The sequence below is a fragment of the Hyperolius riggenbachi genome, chromosome 1 (genome assembly GCF_040937935.1).
Source record: "Hyperolius riggenbachi isolate aHypRig1 chromosome 1, aHypRig1.pri, whole genome shotgun sequence".
In the NCBI taxonomy this organism is placed as follows: domain Eukaryota; kingdom Metazoa; phylum Chordata; class Amphibia; order Anura; family Hyperoliidae; genus Hyperolius; species Hyperolius riggenbachi.
Window position 1 is genome coordinate 651,366,386 of NC_090646.1, and position 24,915 is coordinate 651,391,300.

General features: G+C 46.1%; 1 protein-coding gene and 3 non-coding genes across 13 annotated transcripts in view; all 4 read left to right on the plus strand.

The window, feature by feature from the left end:
• UBAP2 (ubiquitin associated protein 2) overlaps positions 1 to 24,915 on the plus strand; it is a 132,844-nt gene that overhangs the window by 77,680 nt on the left and 30,249 nt on the right. For all 10 annotated transcript variants that reach the window (XM_068251723.1, XM_068251749.1, XM_068251736.1 and 7 more), the window contains exons 11-16: positions 1,119 to 1,305; positions 4,551 to 4,752; positions 6,272 to 6,552; positions 20,218 to 20,387; positions 21,352 to 21,565; positions 23,457 to 23,496. In XM_068251723.1, the coding sequence (XP_068107824.1) occupies positions 1,119 to 1,305; positions 4,551 to 4,752; positions 6,272 to 6,552; positions 20,218 to 20,387; positions 21,352 to 21,565; positions 23,457 to 23,496 (1,094 nt within the window). The remainder of the gene's footprint in view (positions 1 to 1,118; positions 1,306 to 4,550; positions 4,753 to 6,271; positions 6,553 to 20,217; positions 20,388 to 21,351; positions 21,566 to 23,456; positions 23,497 to 24,915) is intronic.
• On the plus strand, positions 5,261 to 5,342 carry LOC137532952 (small nucleolar RNA SNORD121A). Its single transcript, XR_011024086.1, has one exon. It is a non-coding gene; the product is annotated as a small nucleolar RNA SNORD121A (small nucleolar RNA).
• On the plus strand, positions 12,910 to 12,991 carry LOC137532946 (small nucleolar RNA SNORD121A). The gene has a single exon (XR_011024084.1). It is a non-coding gene; the product is annotated as a small nucleolar RNA SNORD121A (small nucleolar RNA).
• LOC137532959 (small nucleolar RNA SNORD121A) lies at positions 23,651 to 23,729 on the plus strand. The gene has a single exon (XR_011024088.1). It is a non-coding gene; the product is annotated as a small nucleolar RNA SNORD121A (small nucleolar RNA).

The following is a 24,915-nucleotide window of genomic DNA, read 5'->3' on the forward strand; positions in this document are numbered from 1 at the left end:
TGATAGCCCCTTGTAAAATGCATAGCAATTTTCATACTGCTGTGGAAGTTGCCCGTTTCTTTTCTACCATGTGGCCCCACCCAATGCCCAGTGTGATCACCCTTGGAGCCCACCTTCAACCCCAAGTGACCCACCCAATGCGTAAAAGAACTGGACAGGGCCCATTTCCCTGCAGGATGCTGTCATCCTGCATTCACAAATGTAGTGATTGAAATCTATCGGGGGAGGGGGGGATACAAATGTATACATACCTTCCTCCAGCCCCCTCCGGCCTCTTCGTTCCCACGTCTTCCTCCGCCTGGATCCTTGGTAACAGATCCCGTATGTTGGCTGGGAGTGTTCTGCGCCTGCGCATGCACAGAACACTCCTAGCTGCGAGAGCTTGAAGGAGCGCGCACGTGGCCGGGCTGCACATGCGCAGTAAGCCCCAACTGGCTAAACTTAGAGGACCCATTACCGAGGATCCAGAAGACAGAGGATGGTGGTGTGGGAGCGTTCGGGCCGGAGGAATCTCCATTTATTGCATTATGCAAATTTAGTTGTACATCATAGTTTCGGAGGGTAAAAATTCTTTATCAAGCCATGCTGAACATCAAATAACAATAACATTTTGCATTGCTTATATAGTACTAGGAATTAGCCAATCATAATCCAGATCCAGCCAGGTCTGATGGGGATCTTAGTGGCTGTCTCACGATTTGAATGAGATAAGTGGATGCCCGCCCCCACCCCAACGTCAGTCGCATGCTATGTAGCTCCAAAGACTGCCTGCCTACCGCACTGCCCACCTCACCACCCATGTGGCTGACCTAGTGGGAGACTGCAGTGGCATGTGGAGACCCGCTGCTCGCACCCCCGTCAGGACTGCGACCTCAGCATTGTCCATCATTATAATAAGCCACACATATAGTGCATATTAACAGCAGCATAGAGAGGAGTGAAAGAGAGGCAGAGAGGCAAGAGCAGATTAGCAAACAGGATGGTGATTAGACATTAAAGGAAACACGGTTGAGACTATTGAGATCCCAGGACAGACTAACGAGAAGGGTTGGAGCAGGCCACACTTTGTGTTCTCCTCTGTCCTCATGCCTTCTCTTGGGCTTGTTTTGTGTCCACAGCATTGACTTGGTAGCACTTCTCCAGAAGCCTCAGACTGGCGGTACTGAAACAGAGACTGTCGGTTTTGAAAGCTCGCAGCAGAACTTTGGTCAAGCCCTGGTGTTCACAAACTCTCAGCACAGCACTCAGATAACGCCTGCAGCCAGCAGCTCCAGCGCCGTCAACAACTACACTCCCCAGAGCCTGGTAAGTCCCGATGCTGTCTGTGTGGCTGCCTTGTCCTCATCCTCTCAGCATTCCATTACAGTTCAGGCTCTGTGAAATGATGGGGCTTGTACTGGCATTACCATGAAAGCACTTGTCAAGAAGACTGTGAAGCAGCACACTTCAAAGCTGTGTAGAGCCTTCTCCCTTAGCTATGACTGTGAAGCAGCATGCTTCAAAGCTGCATGGAGCCTTCTCCCTTAGCTATGACTGTGAAGCAGCACACTTCAAAAGCTGTATGGAGCCTTCTCCCTTAGCTAGGACTGTGAAGCAGCATGCTTCAAAGCTGTATGGAGCCTTCCCCCTTAGCTATGACTGAAGCAGCACGCTTCAAAGCTGTATGGAGCCTTCTCCCCTAGCTATGACTGTGAAGCAGCATGCTTCAAAGCTGTATAGAGCCTTCTCCCTTAGCTATGACTGTGAAGCAGCACGCTTCAAAGCTGCATGGAGACTTCTCCCTTAACTATGACTGTGAAGCAGCACGCTTCAAAGCTGCATGGAGCCGTCTCCCTTAGCTATGACTGTGAAGCAGCACGCTTCAAAGCTGCATGGAACCTTCTCCCTTAGCTATGACTGTGAAGCAGCACGCTTCAAAGCTGCATGGAACCTTCTCCCTTAGCTATGACTGTGAAGCAGCACACTTCAAAGCTGTATGGAGCCTTCTCCCTTAGCTATGACTGTGAAGCAGCATGCTTCAAAGCTGTATGGAGCCTTCTCCCTTAGCTATGACTGTGAAGCAGCATGCTTCAAAGCTGTATGGAGCCTTCTCCCTTTGCTATGACTGTGAAGCAGCACACTTCAAAGCTGTATGGAGACTTCTCCCTTAGCTATGACTGTGAAGCAGCATGCTTCAAAGCTGTATGGAGACTTCTCCCTTAGCTATGACTGTGAAGCAGCACACTTCAAAGCTGTATGGAGACTTCTCCCTTAGCTATGACTGTGAAGCAGCACACTTCAAAGCTGTATGGAGACTTCTCCCTTAGCTATGACTGTGAAGCAGCACACTTCAAAGCTGCATGGAACCTTCTCCCTTAGCTATGACTGTGAAGCAGCACACTTCAAAGCTGTATAGAGCCTTCTCCTTAGCTATGACTGTGAAGCAGCATGCTTCAAAGCTGTATGGAGACTTCTCCCTTAGCTATGACTGAAGCAGCACGCTTCAAAGCTGCATGGAGCCTTCTCCCTTAGCTATGACTGGGAAGCAGCATGCTCCAAAGCTCTATGGAGACTTCTCCCTTAGCCATGACTGGAAAGCGATACGGTTTAAAGCTGTATGGAGCCTTCTCCCTTAGCTATGACTGGGAAGCAGCACACTTCAAAGCTGTATGGAGCGCTCTCTCCTTTAGGCTGAGTTTCCACTGCTGCGATTCTTGTCTGTTTCCCCACACGCAAATTCAGACAGGGAAATGCATGACACGCCTAGAGGGCTTCAGGTGCATTCTCACATTTGTACAAGTGCTGGCATCACGTCTTGCAGACACACATGCCGGTGCAGTGGAAATTGAAAGGATGCCGAGGTGAAAGACCTATGCTGGGTATAGACGGTTCGAGAATGCGCCGGTATCTATTCCCGCTCGTCCCCGCGGGCAATCGTTATCAGCCGCTCGATTCCCCGCTATTGTCCGCCCGCGAGGATCGAGCGGGGGAATCTATCCGGCGGGTCATCGGACCTGTCGGATATTATCAATCGAGCCATTAGCGGCTCGATTAATAAGGACACAAACGAACCGTCTATGCCCAGCATTATGGAGGCTGCCATATTTATTTCCTTTAAACGATGCCCGTTGCCTGGCAGCCCTGTTCATCTTTCTAGTAAGCAGTGTCTTAATCGCACTCCTGAAACATGCAGCAAATATTGTCAAATTTTTGTCAGATGCATCTGATCTGCTGCTTGCTTGTTCAGGGTCTATTGCTAGGAATACGCGAGCCGCTGATGGCTCGATTGATAAAATCCGACATGTCCGATCACCCGCCAGATCGATTCCGCGCTCGATACCGCGGGCAGGACAGTGGAAGAAAATGAGCAGAAGATAAGAAGCGCCTGCGGGGACGAGCCGGAATCGATCCAGTGGCTTGATTCAGCGGTACAAAACGTACCGTGTATTCCTAGCATAAATAAAAGTATTTGAGGCATATGATCAGCAGGACACCGACAATATGCACAGTTTAAAAAGGAAACACATATGGCAGCCTCCATATGTCTCTCACCTCAGGGACCCTTTAATGTGTACCTGAGACAGATGTGACAAGGGTTTATACTTACCTGGGGCTTCTTCCAGTTCCTGTAGTCAGTCAGCTCCTCTGTTTCCTCCGGATCTGCTACGTGCTTCAGCAGTCAGCCTTGGTAACTGCGCATGCGTAATTCCCTAGAAACATAACTGCATGCTTCTGGCTTCTGCCATGCGATCAGGAGGTGTGCGCAGCTGGGACCGTGCATTTCATTGGGGGATTCACTATTGCCAAATGTTTTAGACCTGTCCTTAGACCTGGTCTAAACCATTTGGTAATTAGGTCGGTAAAGCATGGGGAATGATCAAAAGATGCAATTCACAAACAAGTAGCTATGATGACTGATATCCTTCTCCTTTGATGAGCTCTCTGCATACAATTAAACTCCTGCATACTTCTAAAGGTTCCATCCTCACATCTAAAATACCTCACAGAATTGCTTTAGCAACAGAAATCAGCTGGTCTAATCCCTGTCACAAAAAGTGGGCGTGGTTACTCCTTGTTTGCCTTTGTGAATTGTGTAATTAATGAATGTTAGACCAGGTCTAAAAACAGGTCTAAAGTATTACACCAAACCATCAGTAGACTAAAAACCATCTGTAGACTAGTCTAAACTGCTTAGTGAATTGAGGCCCTTGTCTCGAAGGTGCTAACACTTTGCATCAGCTTGGAGTTCTGGCCACCCCCTGAGACCCTCCCCTCTTAGTACTTGTGTGCAGAACCCTCCCTTTTCCCCCAAGGTGGCCTAAACTGAATGACCAGCTGCTAGGCCTGAGAGTCCTCATGTGGAGGTGAAAGTATCTACAGAATTCAAGAAAACTTACATAGTAGGGATTGGGTATGAGGAGCCGATTGCCAGGAATGGTAGGAAAAGGAATGTCACAGCTTGTTTTGCTTTCATCTTTCAGCATGGTATTGATATGGGCTTTCCATATCTGAATTGCTACGTCGGCTTGTCCACTGCTGGCTTCGCTGACGTTTTTGGTTTTGTATTCTAGTCTTCTGTGCTTGGATCTGGGTTTGGTGAACTCGGAACATCAAAACTGACAAATTCCTCCGGGTCTCAAATACTGGAACAGCTAAAGAGTCCGGGCTTAGGACAGTTCACGTCACAGAATCCTCAGCAGAGCAGCGTTAATGTGACGACCTCCTGGGACATCAAGCCCTCCGTGCCACAATCTTCTGTCCTGAGTCAGTTTGGTAAGAGCATCGTTTGACCAGAAGCCAATTAGGACTACAGAGAGCACAATGTGTAAAGTCAGATGTCCCTTAATATTGCGCTGGTGCCTGAGGGTGCTGACGTCTTGTGTTTCAAGAGTAAAACTAATGCATGGTACACACAATGCAACTTCCCATCAGATTGACAGTCAAATCGATTATTTCCGATCTGATTTCTGAAGTTTCCTGATCGATATTCCAGTCACTTTTATACAAAATTGATTGTAAATCAGATCGGGTCTATTTCAAAATCATTGATTCGACCATCAAGCTGACGGGAAATTGCACAGTGCCTACCAGACGTTAGTGTTCCTGTTCTGTGGGTCTGACTTTACCCCAGCTCTGTGACCACATTACACACAAGCCACAGTATGGATCATGGAGGGGGGACAGATCAGAGTTGCACATCGAGATCGCGATTTCGTACAAGGGATTTGGAGTGTTAGCTTACAGAGAATCGCGACTGGTCTTGAGGTGTTTTTTTTAGGCTATCCAGGATACAGTGATGTTTTAATTTCCAAGCACATATCTGAATGCTACATGTGGAAATAACTATTCTGAGTGTCCTGGTAGCTCCACCCCTTCCTGTAAGAACGAAACCGGGCGTTGTGTGTGTGCGCGCAGTCATGTTGCTGGGACATGAATGACTCTGCCATCTCATGTACATTGTGTGCTTTCATTAGGTCACAGTTGGATGACTGCAACACACTCTACACAAGGACATGTCTATAGCAAATACAGAATGTACTTGTAGATAATAGTGAGCAAAATAAATGGCAGATGCAGCAATGTTTATTCTGGAATCTCAATTGCTACCTATAAGCTCCCCATATTGTAGGGGGCTGCCAGGCTGAAGAGTAGACATGAGGAGAGATAAATATAGTAACATAACTCTGCTGCAGTGTGTTGGGGTGGGTGGAGGTCTGTAGGGTGGCCCTGGATCATTTTGCATGGGGGGGGGGGGGGTGTCACTGGGCATGTAGCATGTTAGATTTGGTTATACTTTGATTTTCCAAGTTTGGTAAAGCACATCAGTACATTTAAAGAGGCACTGAAGCGGGAAAAAAAAAGTGGTTTAATGAGTTGGTTGGGTAGTTCGGATAATTACCAGAACGATGGCAGCAAAGAAAATATTCTCATATTTTTATTTTCAGTTATGTAGTTTTTTTATAACATTGCATAATTCTCTAATATTTGCAGTTTACACAATACTTAGCATTCTAAATGATTTTACAGAGCAGGGTAGTGAACTTTTGAACTGGGTTCTGCTGAAAAAAAATACAGTGCTAGACACTTGAGATAATAAGCTTCAGATAACAGAGCTCTCTGTGACTTATTCTTCCTGTACTGGAAACAATATTAGACGCATGTCTCTGCTCCTAATGTTTAATTTCTTAGCTTTATTACACATACAAATCATAAAGTATTTGCAAATACATGGCCTGTGTTTATACCACCTCCCTAAGTAATGTCCTCTTTCTGTCTGTCTGTCTTGCTTTAGATTTCAAATCCCAGCCGGAGCCCTCCCCGGTGCTCAGCCAGCTGGCTCAGCGGCAGCAACAGCACCAGATCCAGCCGGTGCCCGTCCCGCCTCCCGGACTGGAGTCCTTCTCCCCGCAGGTGAAGCTGAGGGAGACTTCTCCAGTGGACAGCTCTACCTCTGTGGGCAAAATGCTGCAGCACCCCAGCCTGTCGCTGGACTCCCAGGCCACGTCCGCCCAACAGACCCATCAACAGAAACACATCAAACCGCAGAAACGGAGGATACCCCCCACTTCAAAGGTCAGCAGTCGGGGGAACTCCCCTCTATGACCTGCAAACTGCTTGTTATTGGAAAGCTTTAGAATTTTAATTCTAATTTTTTAGGGAAAAGTTAAGGTTTACTTACCTGGGACTTGTTCCAGCCCTTAACAGTCTATCTGGTCTCACGCTGCAGGTCCACTTCTCTCCAGTGGGCCGCTAGCCCCTCCATAAGATCACCGGCCCCAGCTGTGGTTACAGGCTTATGCGCATCTGAACACCTCTCATGCTCACGTGGCTGGGAGTGTTCTGCAGTTTACAAAGGCTTAACCTGCATAAGTGCAGAATGCACCAGGCTACGGGAGTACGATCGAGAGGCACGCCAATGCGCATGCACAGAAGCTCGCAACTTTTGGAGGGGTTAGCCTCACACTGGAGGGAAGCGGAACTGCAGAGAGGGATCACTTAGACTACTAGGGGCTGGAAGAAGCTCCATGAAAAGCTTAACTTCTACTTTTCAACTTGGATATCCTTTAACCACTTGAGGACCGCCCCCAGCCGATGGGCGGTGGCAAAGTCAGGGCCCAAACGACCGCAATACGCCCATCGGCGGGGGCCGCTGCGGGAGTGGCTATGCGGAGATCGCGTCATTCGTGACACGATCAGCCGCCGGGGACTGGCTCCGCCCACCGTTCGCTGTAACCCGCCGGCCGTTCGGAAGCGCCGGCGGGTTACTAGCACCCGGATCGCCGCTGCACGCATGTATAATAGGCTTTGTAATGTATACAAAGCCTATTATACTGGCTGCCTCCTGCCCTGGTGGTCCCAGTGTCCGAGGGACCACCAGGGCAGGCTGCAGCCACCCTAGTCTGCACCCAAGCACACTGATCCCCCCCCCCCTGCCCCCTGATCGCCCACAGCACTCTCAGACCCCCCCTGCCCACCCCCCAGACCACTGTTTGCACCCAGTCACCCCCCTAATCACCCATCAATCACTCCCTGTCACTATCTGTCAACGCTATTTTTTTTTTTTTTAGTCCCTAATCTGCCCCCTACTCCCTCCTGATCACCCCCCCACCCCTCAGATTCTCCCCAGACCCCCCCCCCCCGTGTACTGTATGCATCTATTCCCCCTGATCACCTGTCAATCACCCGTCAATCACCCCCTGTCACTGCTACCCATCAATCAGCCCCTAACCTGCCCCTTGCGGGCAATCTGATCACCCACCCACACCAATAGATCGCCCGCAGATCCGACATCAGATCACCTCCCAAGTGCAGTGTTTACATCTCTTCTCTCCTCTAAACACCCACTAATTACCCATCAATCACCCCCTATCACCACCTGTCACTGTTACCCATCAGGTTAGACCCTAATCTGCCCCTTGCGGGCACCCAATCACCCGTCCACACGCTCAGATTGCCCTCAGACCCCCCCTTATCAATTCGCCAGTGCAATATTTACATCTGTTATTCCCTGTAATAACCCACTGATCACCTGTCAATCACCCATCAATCACCCCCTGTCACTGCCACCCATCAATCACCCCCTGTCACTGCCACCCATCAATCACCCCCTGTCACTGCCACCCATCAATCTGCCCCTTGCGGGCAATCTGATCACCCACCCACACCAATAGATCGCCCGCAGATCCGACATCAGATCACCTCCCAAGTGCAGTGTTTACATCTCTTCTCTCCTCTAAACACCCACTAATTACCCATCAATCACCCCCTATCACCACCTGTCACTGTTACCCATCAGATTAGACCCTAATCTGCCCCTTGCGGGCACCCAATCACCCGCCCACACCTCAGAACGCCCTCAGACCCCAGCCCTGATCACCTCGCTAGTGCATTGCTTGCATCTATTTCCCCCCTCTAATCACACCTTGAGACACCCATCAATCACCTCCTGTCACCCCCTAGCACACCTACCCATCAGATCAGGCCCTAATTTGCCCCGTGTGGGCTCCTGATCACTCGGCCAAACCCTCAGATCCCCCTCAGACCCCCTTTCGATCACCTCCCCAGTGCATTGATTGCATCTATTTTCCCCTCTAACCGCCCCCTGAGACACCCATCAATCACCTCCTGTCACCCCCCTAGCACTCCTATCCATCAGATCAGGCCCAAAACATCCTGTCATCTAAGAGGCCACCCTGCTTATGACCGGTTCCACAAAATTTGCCCCCTCATAGACCACCTGTCATCAAAATTTGCAGATGCTTATAACCCTGAACAGTCATTTTGAGAAATTTGGTTTCCAGACTACTCACAGTTTTGGGCCCGTAAAATGCCAGGGCAGTATAGGAACCCCACAAGTGACCCCATTTTAGAAAGAAGACACCCCAAGGTATTCTGTTAGGTGTATGATGAGTTCATAGATTTTATTTTTTGTCAAAAGTTAGCGGAAATTGGATTTTTGTTTTTTTCACAAAGTGTCATTTTTCACTAACTTGTGACAAAAAATAAAATCTTCTATGAACTCACCATACCCCTAACGGAATACCTTGGGGTGTCTTCTTTCTAAAATGGGGTCACTTGTGGGGTTCCTATACTGCCCTGGCATTTTAGGGGCCCTAAACCGTGAGGAGTAGTCTAGAAAACAAATGCCTCAAAATGACCTGTGAATAGGACGTTGGGCCCCTTAGCGCACCTAGGCTGCAAAAAAGTGTCACACATGTGGTATCGCCATACTCAGGAGAAGTAGTATAATGTGTTTTGTGGTGTATTTTTACACATACCCATGCTGGGTGGGAGAAATCTCTCTGTAAATGGACAATTGTGTGTAAAAAAAATCAAAAATGTGTCATTTACAGAGATATTTCTCCCACCCAGCATGGTTATATGTAAAAATACACCACAAAACACATTATACTACTTCTTCTGAGTACGGCGATACCACATGTGTGACACTTTTTTGCAGCCTAACTGTGCTAAGGGGCCCAAAGTCCAATGAGTACCTTTAGGATTTCACAGATCATTTTGAGACATTTGGGTTCAAGACTACTCCTCACGGTTTAGGGCCCCTAAAATGCCAGGGCAGTATAGGAACCCCACAAGTGACCCCATTTTAGAAAGAAGACACCCTAAGGTATTCTGTTAGGTGTATGATGAGTTCGTAGAAGATTTTATTTTCTGTTACAAGTTAGCGGAAATTGATATGTATTGGTTTTTTTTTCACAAAGTGTCATTTTCCGCTAACTTCTGACAAAAAAAAAATCTTCTATGAACTCACCATACTCCTAACAGAATACCTTGGGGTGTCTTCTTTCTAAAATGGGGTCACTTGTGGGGTTCCTATACTGCCCTGGCATTTTAGGGGCCCTAAACCGTGAGCAGTAGTCTAGAATCCAAATGCCTCAAAATGACCTGTGAATAGGACGTTAGGCCCCTTAGCGCACCTAGGTTGCAAAAAAGTGTCACACATGTGGTATCGCCGTACTCAGAAGAAGTAGTATATTGTGTTTTGGGGTGTATTTTTACACATACCCATGCTGGGTAGGAGAAATCTCTCTGTAAATGGACAATTGTGTGTAAAAAAAATCAAACAATTGTCATTTACAGAGATATTTCTCCCACCCAGCATGGGTATGTGTAAAAATACACCCCAAAACACATTATACTACTTCTCCTGAGTACGGCGGTACCACATGTGTGGCACTTTTTTGCACCCTAAGTGCGCTAAGGGGCCCAAAATCCAATGAGTACCTTTAAGATTTCACAGGTCATTTTGCGACATTTGGTTTCAAGACTACTCCTCACGGTTTAGGGCCCCTAAAATGCCAGGGCAGTATAGGAACCCCACAAATGACCCCATTTTAGAAAGAAGACACCCCAAGGTATTCCGTTAGGAGTATGGTGAGTTCATAGAAGATTTTATTTTTTGTCACAAGTTAGCGGAAAATGACACTTTGTGAAAAAAAACAATTAAAATCAATTTCCGCTAACTTGTGACAAAAAAAAAAAAATCTTCTATGAACTCACCATCCTCCTAACGGAATACCTTGGGGTGTCTTCTTTCTAAAATGGGGTAATTTGTGGGGTTCCTATACTGTCCTGGCATTTTAGGGGCCCTAAACCGTGAGGAGTAGTCTTGAAACGAAATTTCTCAAAATGACCTGTGAAATCCTAAAGGTACTCATTGAACTTTGGGCCCCTTAGCGCAGTTAGGGTGCAAAAAAAGTGCCACACATGTGGTATCGCCGTACTCAGCAGAAGTAGTATAATGTGTTTTGGGGTGTATTTTTCCACATACCCATGCTGAGTGGGAGAAATATCTCTATAAATAGACAATTGTGTGTAAAAAAAAAATAAAACAATTGTCATTTACGGAGACATTTCTCCCACCCAGCATGGGTATGTGTTAAAATACACCCCAAAACACATTATACTACTTCTCCTGAGTACGGCAATACCACGTGTGGCACTTTTTTGCAGCCTAACTGCGCTAAGGGGCCCAAAGTCCAATGAGCATCTTTAGGCTTTACAGGGGTGCTTACAATTTGGCACCCCCCAAAATGCCAGGACAGTGAACACACCCCACAAATGACCCCATTTTGGAAAGTAGACACTTCAAGGTATTCAGAGAGGAGCATAGTGAGTCCGTGGCAGATTTAATTTTTTTTTTGTCGCAAGTTAGAAGAAATGGAAACTTTTTTTTTTTTTTTGTCACAAAGTGTCATTTTCCGCTAACTTGTGACAAAAAATAAAATCTTCTATGAACTCACCATGTCTCTCACTGAATACTTTGGGATGTCTTCTTTCCAAAATGGGGTCATTTGGGGGGTATTTATACTATCCTGGAATTCTAGCCCCTCATGAAACATGTCAGGTGGTCAGAAAAGTCAGAAATGCTTGAAAATGGGAAAATTCACTTTTGGCACCATAGTTTGTAAACGCTATAACTTTTACCCAATCCAATAAATATACACTGAATGGGTTTTTTTTATCAAAGACATGTAGCAGAATACCTTTCGCGCTCAAATGTATAGGAAATTTTACTTTATTTGAAAAATGTCAGCACAGAAAGTTAAAAAAGTCATTTTTTTGCCAGAATTCATGTCTTTTTTGATGAATATAATAAAAACTAAAACTCGCAGCAGCAATCAAATAGCAGCAAAAGAAAGCTGTATTAGTGACAAGAAAAGGAGGTAAAATTCCTTTAGGTGGTAGGTTGTATGACTGAGCAATAAACCGTGAAAGCTGCAGTGGTCTGAATGGAGAAAAAGGCTCTGGTCCTTAAGGGGCGAAAAGACTGTGGTCCTCAAGTGGTTAAGGGAACCTGAGGCTAGAGTTATATGGAGGCTGCTTTATTTATTTCCTTTTAAATAATACCAGTTGCCTGGCAGCCCTGTTGGTCTATGTGGCTGCAGTAGTGTCTGAATCACACCAGAAACAAGCATGCAGCTCATCTTGTCCGATTTGACAAAGATGTCAGAAACACCTGATCTGCATATGCTTGTTCTGGGGCTATTGCTAAAATTATTAGGGACAGAGCATCAGCAGGATAGCCAGGCAACTGGTGTTGCTTAAAGAAAAACAGTGACCAAGAATTGCACTTTATCCCAATCAGTAGCTGATGCCCCCTTTCCCATGAGAAATATTTTCCTTTTCTCAAATGGATCATCAGGGGGCTCTGCATTTTTGTGTTGAAACCCCACCCACAAATGTCAGCACCTTACAGCACTGAGGTACTGACATCACACTGTGGGAGCCTTGTTGCATTGAGGGAAATAACAGCTGTTTTCAACTGCCAAAAAAGCAAGCAGCAGCTACTACCACTGACATCACCTGCCAGCAATGTCACCATGTGATAAATGTCAGAATGTTTCTCAGGAAGAGGAAAGCTTTTACAATGAACAAGCGCTGACTAAATCATTTATACATAATTCTTGTAAAAATTAAGCACTTTTCTATTAAATTATTTTCACTGGAGTTCCTTTTTGAAAATAAATAAATATGGCCGCCACCATATACTTCTCACATCAAGTGTGATTTAACCACTTAAGGACTGGGCTGTTTATGTGTGATCTGTGCTGCGTGGGCTCTCCAGCCCACAGCACAGATCAGCAGGCACACAGGGCGATCAGACTTCCTCCGTGAACTGGCATGGAAACACCCTCCGTGAACTGGCATGGAAAGGCCGCTCGAACGAGCGGCCGTTTCCATGCTATACCACTAACGACCAGCCGACGCCTATCAGCGTTAGGCGGTCGTTAAGTGGTTAAAGCAGACTTGTTTAGGTCACTGGAGTCCGTGCGGTGTGAAGTTGGCTAAAGCAGAGATGCCCATTGCTAAGAACACTGTAGTTGTAGTCATGTGTTACTGAGGGTTGTTGGCAACTATAACAGTCTTGGCAATCCTTTAACTCTGCAATCTAAAATGTAAAACATCATCCAGATCACAATGATGTGTCATTTCCAAGCACATATCTGAACTGTGTATGTGGAAAACAGTATTGCTGAGTGATCTGGATGTACTTGGTTTTTTTTTTCTGCTTCTTTTTCTTATTTGCCCTTTTCAGTGCCTTAAGTCCCCTTAAAGTGGATCCGAGATTAACTTTTACTCATTGCATAATTGTGTTCCTTTCCTATTGTTTATAGGGCATTCCTCAAGCCAAATACTTTTTTGTTTTTGTTTTAATGCTCTAATTCCCCATAAACTAAATAAGCCACTCCCACAGGTTTTCAGAGAGCCAAGGCACTTTCAGACAGTAGTAAGGGCTCATGGGAGCTCAGTCTGGGCAGGAGGAGAGGGAGGTATTACTAGCCAGAGATTTCAGAGGCAGAGGGGAGGATGGAGGAGGAGGGGGGATTAGTTTTCTTTGCTCAAGATACAGATAAGCTTGCCTCTGTCTAATGTTTACAAACAACATGGCGGCTGTCGTATCACAATATTCTATTAAAGCTGTTTGCAGCTAGATTTGCTGTGTAAACTATCTAATCTTACTTACCTTTAGATAATATATATAGACTTGTTACTTGTTATAGTTAGTTTTTCATCTCGGATCTGCTTTAAAGAGGAGCTGTTAGGTATAAGGTCTCAGAGAAAATAAACACATATATCAGTAGCTAAAGATTGGCTGTACTTACATTACATATGCATTTCACTGTCCACGTTTGGATTTCACAGAATTTTTATATAGTATATGCAGAGAATGATGCTCCTGACAGCCCATGGCAGGTTCCATGTTTGTGAAGCCAAATGTGTCGTCATGTCCTGCCTGCTTCCTGATCACAGAGGAGCTCGTACAGAATAACACAGTGTGCAGTGAATATTAATGAGCCATGTGGCTAGGAACAATAGCGGACTCCTGCAGTGTACTCTGCCCAGAGATTTATCTGTGCTGTGGCTGGACTGAGTTAGAAGCTGCTGAAACTTGATCCCGTCTTCTCCTTAGCAGCCGAGGGGAGGGCCCCAGAATGCTTTGCAGTATGGAATGCGGCTTGCGTCCTCCTTAGGAGCTTAGCTTTGCTGATAAGCTACATCAAATGTAAGAGAGATTTTTATCTTTAGTAATGCCTTTTTGGCTTCTGTCTAAACTGTTTAACACAGGAGAATAGAGGTTTAAATTAACTTCTGCAGCCTGACAGTTACTCTTTAAGGACCAGAGACCTGCTGGTACAGAAACGGGGCTCACCGACATCACGCCGCTTGGACCCATCGCTCTCGGCGTTTGCTCCGCTCACTTGTCGGTGAAGCCCTTTCACTCTGCCGTCGCTATGACAGCAGAGTTCTGTGGCTCCTGACCCTGTGATCATTGTGAGCCAATGTGATTGGCTCCTGACCAACTCACAGAGCTCTGCTGTCATAGCAACGGCAGCAGGAGTGGCCTGCAGCGACTGGGAAACGGCGGGAGCGCGCAACGCGGAAATTGAAATCTACACCCTGGCAGGGTTAACAGGTTCCAGACATGACGTAGATTTCAATTAGCGCGGGCCAGCAGTGGTGAATGGATTTCTGCATTCTCTCCCCAGTGTAAGTTATTCCCGCATGCATAAACACACCTGTCAGGGCTCTTTTAAAGTGGAATGAAACTCAATATTGGCTGGGAAAAAAAAAATCCAATAAGAAATTACTAATTTAGCTGACCTGTCCTGTTGATTTTACAGTTCACCGTCAAATTTTGGAGAAATGTTTACCCGAGGCAATTCTGCACATGACAAATGGTACACAGAGGCGTGTACAAATCCAAAAGAGCCACCTCTCTGTACCCCCCTGCGCCTCGCTAGCACCTTGGAGGAGAACACAGAGCTGATCAGCAGCTTCATGGCCCCAGGGTCGCTGCTTTTTCTTTTTCTTCTACATGACATAGAGACCTAAGGGAAAACAGGAGACTAGAGCGGCGGTTAAAAATCCTACCTGATCCAGTTTGCCCGAACCCCCCCCCCCCCCCCCCCCCCTCCCCCGGATCAGGTAGTAGGATTGTTTTTTGTTTTTTTTTATGTTGTGCAGTCGGCTCGGGTTCTCTTTAACCACTTGAGGACCACAGTGGTAAACCCCCCCCCCCCTAAAGACTAGGCTGTTTTTGTCGTAATTGGCCACTGCAGCTTTAAAGGGATACTGTAGGGGGGTCAGAAGAAAATGAGCTGAACTTACCCGGGGCTTCTAATGGCCCCCCGCAGACATCCTGTGCCCGCGCAGCCGCTCACCGATGCTCCAGCCCCGTCTCTGGTTCACTTCTGGAATTTCTGACTTTAAAGTCAGAAAACCACTGCGCCTGCATTGCCGTGTCCTCGATCCCGCTGATGTCATCAAGAGCGCACAGCGCAGGCCCAGTGTGGTCTGTGTCTGCGCAGTACACTCCTGGTGACATCAGCGGGAGCGAGGACATGGCAATGCAGGCGCAGTGGTTTTCTGACTTTAAAGTCAGAAATTCCAGAAGTGAACCGGAGGCGGGGCCGGAGCATTGGGGAGTGGCTGCGCCAACACAGGATGTCTGCGGGGGACCATTAGAAGCCCTGGGTAAGTTCAGCTCATTTTCCCCCGACCCCCCCTACAGTATCTCTTTAAGGCCAAGCTGCAGGGCCGCACAACAGCACACAAGTGATTTCTCTCCCCCCCCCCCCCCCACCCCCACCTCCTTTTCTCCCCACCAACAGAGCTCTTTGTTGGTGGGGTTTGATTGCCCCCCTTGTGTTTATTTTTTATTTTTTTTATAAATATTTGTTTGTGTTTTTTGTTTTTTTTAAATCCCCTCCCTACCCCCAGCCGGCCAATCACGTGCTTCTGCCTATGAGAGCCGATCGCTCTCTTGTCCCCCAGGGGGACAACCATGTCACATGGCTGTCCCCAGTACAGCGCTGCTGCTGATCGCAGCGCTGTACTATGTAAATAGACGGCGAGCACGCCGTCTAACAGTCTCCCGAGTGGCGATAGCCGCTCGGAGACTGAAGAGGGGGCGGAGCTCCGCCCCCCGAGGAGGAGATGCGCGCGATCTCCTTCAGTATCCGGCTCTAGGACCTGACGCCAATTGGCGTTAGGCGGTCCTGGGGCTGCCGCCGTGGCCACGCCTATTGGTGTGGAGCGGTCGTAAAGTAGTTTAAGAAAGAAAAGAATATTTCTGATGGTTTCTTCTTGATGCCAAAATTGTCATAATTTCTGCCCTTCTCTTTTTCCCAACCCAGAACATTGTTAATTTTCCCTACTGGTACAGCTTACCGTCCTTTACACAGCAAACATCAGTTAGACAACATGCTTACATCACTGTATAGTACCTTCTGATCATAGTGTCCTTATCTGAAATGGGAAGCTCTCTGTTATTTACATGTAAGCTTGTCATATAGCTTAATAAAAAAAAAAACTTCCCACAACCCTGCTGACATTGCATAGTTCCTACAGTTAGGTGAGTTCCTTCCTCGGCTATGAGTCAGAAATGTAAGTCCGACTCAAGTACAAGTCGACCCCATACTTTTATTTAGTGAGTCAAAACTAAATTTCTTGACTTATAGTAGAGTATATAATTTCTGACAAATTACTAATTTTTTTTAAATGATTTTTTTGCATTGTGCCCGCTGTCCAGTAATTAACTATAAAAAATAATTTAAAGTTACAAAAATAAAGTTTCCAAACTCAGTTTGAACAGAACAGCAGTGGTCACTTGACTGCAGTTGAATTCCACAAAATGGAAATCCTTAGGGCCCGTTCACACTGCACGCGTTTCCAGCCGCGTTTTGGAAACGCGTGCAGGTGGCCAAAACGCACGACATCAGACATTGCATAGAGTGCAATGTCTGATGTTCACACTGCATGCGTTCCGGACCTGTGCGGTCCAGGAACGCATGCTGCACGCAGATTTTGCAAAAACGCGTGGCTGTCCCATTCACTTTTCAGTGATGGGATCAGCCACGCAACGCACACAAACGCGGATGGCCATGCGTTCGTACGCGTTGCGGTCCGCACGCGTTCCGCACGCATGGCCATCCGCATTTCTGATCTGAACGGGCCCTTAGTCTCTCACAACCCAAGCTTGGCATAAACTGAGAACAAGCTGTACATAGTTTATGCTTGATGTAGTAAGACGGTCTAGCAGTACAAGTGTGTGTGGTGTTCTGATTGATCTAGTACAGTAAGACAGGAAACAGATGGGAGAGCCCTGCCCTTACATGTTTATAATCCAGAACAGAGAAGTCTTGGTTGTAAGAGTCTGACGAAGAGACCAGTCTGAAGTATAGGAGGGATTTGTGTACAAAGTAAAGGTCTGACTCTGAGATCATAGCTGGACGTTCGTGAGAAGTTGGTTCTTGGTTGGAGGATGTGTTAAAGTGTACCTGAACTCTTGCACAGGACAGAAGGAAAACAGAGAGAAATGCTCCCTGTATGTATTTAGAGAGTTTAGCCTGTCTAATTCCCTCTCATTTGTGTCTAATCACAAGGTGTAATCTGATCTCTCCCCTGTGTCACATGACTGCCTGCGGCAGATACGCTCATTTGAAAGCACAGGATGTTAACAATATGTCTGCTTCCTTGAATCAGGAAGTAGAAACAGTGCAGATTTATTGCAGGATTTGCATCAGCTGTAACAAATAAACGTTTTTCTTTAAATAGGAACGGTTGCGAAAATCTTAAAATTTAAAACACATACAAATAAGAAGTATGTTTCTTACAGAGTAAAATGAGCCATAAATGACTTTTCTCCTATGTTGCTGTCACTTACAGTAGGTAGTAGAAATCTGATAGCACCAACATGTTTTGGGCTAGTCCATCTCTTCATGGGGAATTCTCAGCATGGCCTTTATTCTTTATAAAGACATTCCCTGAAAAGGATTTATACAAAGATGCTGGTCAGCCTCCCTGCTCGCTGCACACTTTTTTGGCAGTTGGATGGAGCAACTGCCATTCACTAAGTGCTTTTAAAAATAAAGAAAACCCTAAGAACCCCCTATGAGAAGATGGGCTACTCCAAAACCTGCCGGTTCTGTCAGATTTCTACTACTTACTGTAAGTGACAGCAACATGAGAAAAAAGTAATTCATGGCTCATTTAACTCCAGAAAAAACATACTTCTTATTTGTATGTGTTAACATGTATTCTAAATTTTAAGATTTTTGCAACAGAAGTTCTTTAACCACTTCACCACTGAGGGGTTTTACCCCCTGAGCACCAGAGCAATTTTCACCTTTCAGCGCTCCTTCCATTCATTCGTCTATAACTTTATCATTACTTATCGCAATGAAATGAACTATATCTTGTTTTTTCCGCCACCAATTAGGCTTTCTTTAGGTGGGACATTATGCCAAGAATTATTTTTTTCTAAATGTGTTTTAATGGGAAAATAGGAAAAATGTGGGGAAAAAAATAATTATTTTTCAGTTTTCGGCCATTATAGTTTTTAAATAATGCATGCTACTGTAATTAAAACCCATGAAACGTATTTGCCCTTTTGTCCCGGTTATAAAACCATTTAAATTATGTCCCTATCACAATGTTTGGCGCCAATATTTTATTTGGAAATAAAGGTGCATTTTTTTCATTTTTGCGTCCATCCCTAATTACAAGCCCGTAGTTTATAAAGTAACAGTGTTATACCCTCTTGACATAAATATTTAAAAAGTTCAGTCCCTAAGGTAACTATTTATGTATTTTTTTTAATTGTAAATTTTTTAATTTTTTTTTTAATTACAAAAAAAAAAAAAAATGGGGAGTGTGGGAGGTAATGAATTAATTTTATATGTAAAAGTCATTTATTTGTATGTGAAAAATGTGTAGGGTGTAGTTTACTATTTGGCCACAAGATGGCCACAGTAACTTTTTGTTTTAATGCGACCTCCAAGCTTCCTTCCGGAAGCTTGGAGGAAGTATAAGGAGGCTGGACACGTGAGTTTTTTCTCACAATGATCGCGCTGCCCATAGGAGAGCAGCTGATCATTGCGGGGCTTAGATCAACGAACGGGAATGGATTTTCCCGTTCATTGATCTCTGGGCGAGCGGGCGGGCGGCGTGTTTACTAGCGGCGGGCGGCGTGTTTACGAGCGGGAGCGCGGGCAGCGTCGGGAACGCGGAAAGTACGTGTTTCTCCGTCCCTGGTTGTTAAAGGATGGAAAAAGGGGCGGAGAAATACGTACGCGCGGGGGTAAAGTGGTTAAAGGTTATTATGCTGTTGTGTATCTTTTAGAGCAGAGTGGAAGTTCTGAGTTCAGGTCCACTTTAAAGGACAACCGAGGTGACATGATGAGATAGACATGTGTATGTACAGTGCCAAGCACAGAAATTACTATGCTGTGTTCTTTTTCTTTGTCTGAAAGGGTTAAACATCAGGTAGGAAAGGGACAGTTTCTGTCCAGGTCGGGACTGGGTCAGACTATAGCGCAACCCTCACTGATAAGGAATTACAGCCATAAAACACTTCCCTGTTGGTAAATGGCTTCTGAGAGCAAAAAAAAAAATGATAAAAAGGGTCAATAGTTCATAGATTTGAGCTCTGGCATACTTCAATGCATGGGTCATTGAGCAGAGATAATAAAACAGTAAAAATGTAAAAACTAGATTTAAACATAAAATACATCTGCGGGCGTTCTAAAAAAAAAAGTCATAGATACAATTGTTTGTCTCATCAGTTTTTCACCGCGGACTTGCTTTGAGGAACTGTATTAAAAATACTGTAATTAATAAAATTGTTGTTTTTTTCCCTTGTACAATGCTAATAAAGTTGTTGTCAGTGTTTTCCCATTGTAAAATCTTTCCTTTTCCCTCTTTTACATTCTGAAATTTCAAAATGGGCAAAATCTTTAGTCCTGGTAGGGTCATTGCGTGCATAAAAAGAGACACCGGGAAACTGGGGTGTCCAATTTCGACAAGTAGAATATTGGTAAATTTACTGATAGTCTACATTTTTAAATTGGCAATCACAGTAGTAAAATATCGGCTCAGTCGCGCCAGTCGGGCTCTTCTGCGCATGCTCTGAGGGGCCGCACATGCGCAGACGTGCCGACTGACGCAACTGAGCCAGATTACCTGGACCAATACGAGGAGAACGGAGGCACTAAAGAGGATGGCAAGGGACGCATCGGTGCTCATGAGGCTGGAGGAAGCCCTAGGTAAGTATAAAATCTTTTAGTATGCCCATCTCAGGTACACTTTAAATAACCATTTTTGGCATAAGCGTATCTACTACTTACTCCTACATTACATATTATTATTTGTCCAGCTGGTAAAAAAAAACAACCTGTTGGTGGTAGTGTTACCATGGCATTGTCTTTACAGATTCCTTCATCCGCCGTAGAGATGCCCGGATCGGCTGACGTCACCGGATTAAACGTGCAGTTCGGAGCACTGGAATTTGGTTCAGAACCCTCCTTGCCGGAGTTTGGTTCAAACACAGGACCTGACAACAGCAGTCAGACGCCCAACACCTTGTATTCAAAAACAATAAGGTGAGAGCGGGAGCGTTTTATATAGCTGAGCAACCTTCATTTTAAAGTAGCAGTATACCAGTAAAAGTTACTTTTTTTTTTTTGTAACAATGGTGCTTTCTATAAAGGTTTTTTGGGATTCCGGAATTGAGTTGCATTAAAAGACCCCCTTAAGTGAGAGGGATATGGAGGCTGCCATATTTATTTCCTGTCAAACAATACCAGTTGCCTGGCTGTCCTGCTGATCTATTTGGCCACAGTGGTGTCTGAATTACACCAGAAACAAACATGTGGCTAATCCAGTCAGAGACATCTGATCTGAATGCTTGTTTAGGGTCCGTGGCTAAACATATTAGAGGCAGAGGATCAGCAGGATAGCCAGGCAACTGGTATTGCTTAACCACCAGAGCGGTATGGACGAGCTCAGCTCATTCATACCGCCACAGGGGATTGCATGGCCCCGGGTGGGTTTTTTTTTTTTTTTTATACAAATTGTTTTAAATCATGTAGCTAGCACTTGGCTAGCTACATGTTGCCCCTGATCGCTGCCGGCACCCTCTGATCCCCCTTCATCGCTGCCCTTATACTTACCTCCCCCCCCGTAACCCACGATGGCGCAGCCTCTCCAATAGCTTCCAGGCGCCACTATGGGGAGGACCGAGACTGCGCATGATGTCATGACGTCGATGACATCAGACGTCATGTCCGATCGCCACCATAGCGACGACAGAAGCGGTTCGGGGAAGTTGCGGTTCTAGGTAAATATAGCCGGCGGCGATCGGGGGGATCAGTGCGGTGCCGGGGGACTTGGGGCACATGTGTAGCCAGCATAGTGCTAGCTACACTACATAAAACAAGTTTGTAACGCCAGGGAGGTTAGAAATAAATGTCAGCCTCCATATCCCTCTCACTTCAGGTGCCCTTTAATGACTTGTTTACAAGTTCTGTTTGATGGATGTTCTCAAGCCTGTTATGTGTGTTGCAGCGACTCCCTGAATACCTCTCTGCCAATCTCCAGTACGGTGCAGGACACGAGCTATACCGCGTCTGTCATCACCACCTCCAGCCACAACAGCTCCTCCCAGAGTGCCAGTCCTGTCACCATTTCCTCCTCTTCCTCCTCCTACGACCAGACGTCTGTGCACAGCAGAATAGGATACCAAAGTTCCATGTCGGCTGCTGAAGTTGTGCCGGTCACGGTAAGTTTATCCACTGAAAGTACTCAAGAATTAAAGAAAACCCAAATACACATACATTTCCAATACTTGCCTCCTGCCAATTCAGGCTGTGGTCCACCTGCCCTCACCTGTCCCTTTCACCTGCTTTCCCCATACAAAAAACTTCTCAATTTTTAAAATGGCACCAACTCCAGAACGGCTTCCGGTTCACTGCTCAGAATATACTGGAAGCCCCATACATGAGCTCAATGATCTTCTGCACTTGCGCGAGGCTAGCAATGACAGGAACAGGAGCGAGAGTGCAGCTAATAGGTGGAAAGGGGACGTATACTTGGAAGGAAAGCAGTGACAACTAGGAGGGATGGGGTGTGGGAAATCAAGGTCAACTGCCGTCTCCTCCATTTGATGGGCGACCCAGACAAATAATTGAGTGGCAGATTGTGGAGACCCAGGGGGGTGCAGAAATGGGGGCGGGCTGCTGTGAGCTGTATCATATCCCTGGCAGCATACACGTAACTTTACTTTCTCATTTTTACTTTTTCAAGAAAATCTTACGGATAGGGAAGGCTCTGGGTCCTATAGAGTCTTCCTGTTCCTTTCCTTAGGCTCCTCCGTTCAAATCTCCCGCCTCAGGAGGCTTCAGGAGCCCGATTGCTCCCAAAGACTGGCAACTCTGTACTGCGCATGTACCAGAGAGCGTGCTTGCGCAGTCTGGAGCGGACCATCTTCGGGCACCTGAGTGCTCCCAAAGAATTCCGAAGCCCACCCGCAGAGTAAGAGAGCAGTCTCTGACCAATCGGTTGGAGACTGCGAATGGTAGAGCCAATGCAGGAATTAGAGGATGAGAAAGAAACGGGAAGGACCCAGAGCCTACCCCCTCCTTGGGTAATTTTTTTTTTTTTGGGGGGGGGGGGGGGGGGGTGGTCAGACTTAATGCGTTGTCACCAGTGGCGTAGCAATAAGGGGTGCAGATTGCGACCGCATCGGGGCCCTTGGGTCAGAGGGGCACCTAGGGGCCCTCCCTCAAGCACAATATTAGCTCTCTATTAGTCCTGTGCTGGTAATAATCACTTCTATAGATGCTTTAAACAGTAGTGATCATTAACTGTTTTCAATCCACTTCTTGCACCTCTGACACTGTGGAAATCCTTGGCAGTTTTTGGTGCACCATATCAATTGTTATGTACAGAGTGCATGGGGGACCCCATGTAAAACTTGCATCGGGGCCCATAGCTCCTTAGCTATGCCACTGGTTGTCACCTTGCATCCCATTTGCCGAAATGGGATGTAACTTAACGCAACACGTAACTGTAAATAGGGCGTCAAAGAAACCAGATATTTGAATAAGCAGCTTTTATACTTACCTGGGGCTTCCTGCAGCCCCATGCCAGTTGTGGGCTTCATCGTCGTCCTCCTGGGCCCCTCCGTTCCTCCGCTGTGTCCCCCAGTATTTTACCCAGTTGGGGCCAGTCGTGGTTCACCCTGCATGCCCAGCCACACGCACAGCCCTGTTAGTACTGCCTGGATTATACAGAGGCTTCCCTTTATTAAGCGGAGTACCCCTTTGGGGCTTTTTTTCATACATGTAGACTTAATAAAAATAAATAATCTGAACATTTGTATAGCGCTTTCCTCCTGGCAGACTCAAATCACTCAAGAGCTGCAGCCACTGGGACACGCTCAAGAGGCCACCCTGCAGTATTAGGGAGTCTTGCCTTGGACTCCTTACTGAATAGGTACTGACTTGGCCAGCATTCAAAGGCAGAGCCCTTGACCAGTACACTATCCACTTGCAGGATCTTGTGGTATTAGTTGTCAAACCTTGTGAACTTGACAGGTTCTCTTGAAGGTGTGCTAAGCAGACTGTTGTGCAGGATGTTAATGTGATACTCTTTGTGTTTCCTCTCTTTAGAATGGACACAATGGAATGCGAACACAAGTGTCTTTGAACAGTAAGTATCCAGCACATGCTTACCTCATGCTTGACGTGACGCACATAATCCCTATTCACCAGTCTGGACACGTTTCATGCACAGCCGTAGTACTCCTGCCCCGCCGTGTGCGTCATATGTGGCCTCTCAAATCTCGGCCCCGTCCAACGGGTTCTGGTGGAAGACAATGATGCTGTAATTCAAGCACATATCTTAATGATTGTGTAGACAACAGTTCACTGAGTCTTCCCTTGCCAATCCCAGAATCTTATAATCCGCTGTAAACTGTAACCGTAATCTCCGAGGCAGGCGAGCTGGCTGCCCACCGCTCTGCTCCTGCCAAACAATTTCAAGTGCTAGGCCAAATATCTCATGTAAACACTTCCTGGAATAGGCTTTCCCCGAACCCAGGTCATCTTGCAGGTACAGTGATTGGTTAAAAGGGCACTCTACCCTGAGCTAGCCAGGCAGGTTTTCAGTATTACGTAGATTGTAGGAAATGTATATCTAGTGAGAGATCTGAGTTCCGTCCACCCAGTGTGTGATGGTTGGATCTTTAAAGGGAACCTTTACTGAGAGGGATATGGATGTTTCCTTTTAAACGATACTAGTTGCCTGGCAGTCCTGCTGGTCTCTTGGGCTGCAGTAGTAGCTGAATCACACACCTGAAATAAGCATGCAGCTAATCCAGTCTGACTTCAGTCAGAGCACCTGATCTGCATGCTTGTTGAGGGGCTGTGGCTAAAAATATTAGAGACACAGGATCAGCAGGAGAGTCAGGCAACTGGTATTATTTTAAAAGGAAAAAAACACATCCTTCTTAGTTTAGGTTCCCTTTAAACTACAAATTTTTTGCTAAGGATGCACATTGCAGAAGGTTCCACCATGCTGATCAGCCATCCTATATAATTCCCTGTCCTTGTGTCGTCCTGTGTTGGTACGCCTGTTGTGCCTGACGTGCATGCGTGGCTTGTGGGCAGACTTAGGACAGTGGTCACGGATGGATGCATGTGGCCGGGCCTAGCGGGCTTTTTTTATTTATTTATTTTTTTTTACTAGTTTATATAGAATTTTCTACAAAAAAAAAAGTTTAATTTTATTTTTCCATTAAATAAAACGATTTGGTTGTATCGTGTAGATATGTGCCTGGAGATTGGCATTTAATCTTCCTCATTCTACTGAAGTATTTTTAACTTTTCTTGCCCCTTAACTGTGGGTAAATCCTCTCCAACATGGCTGCAGACAGCAATAAAAACCCCAAGAGGTGCTGACCAGACCTGCTGATCTGTTATGCATCACTAGAGTCACACACCTGAAACAAGCATGCTGCAAATCCAGTCTGACTTCAGTCAGAAACCGCTGATCTGCCGCATACCTGTTCAGGGTCTGTGGCTAAAAGTGTTAGAGGCAGAGGATCAGCAGGACAGCCAGGCAATATGT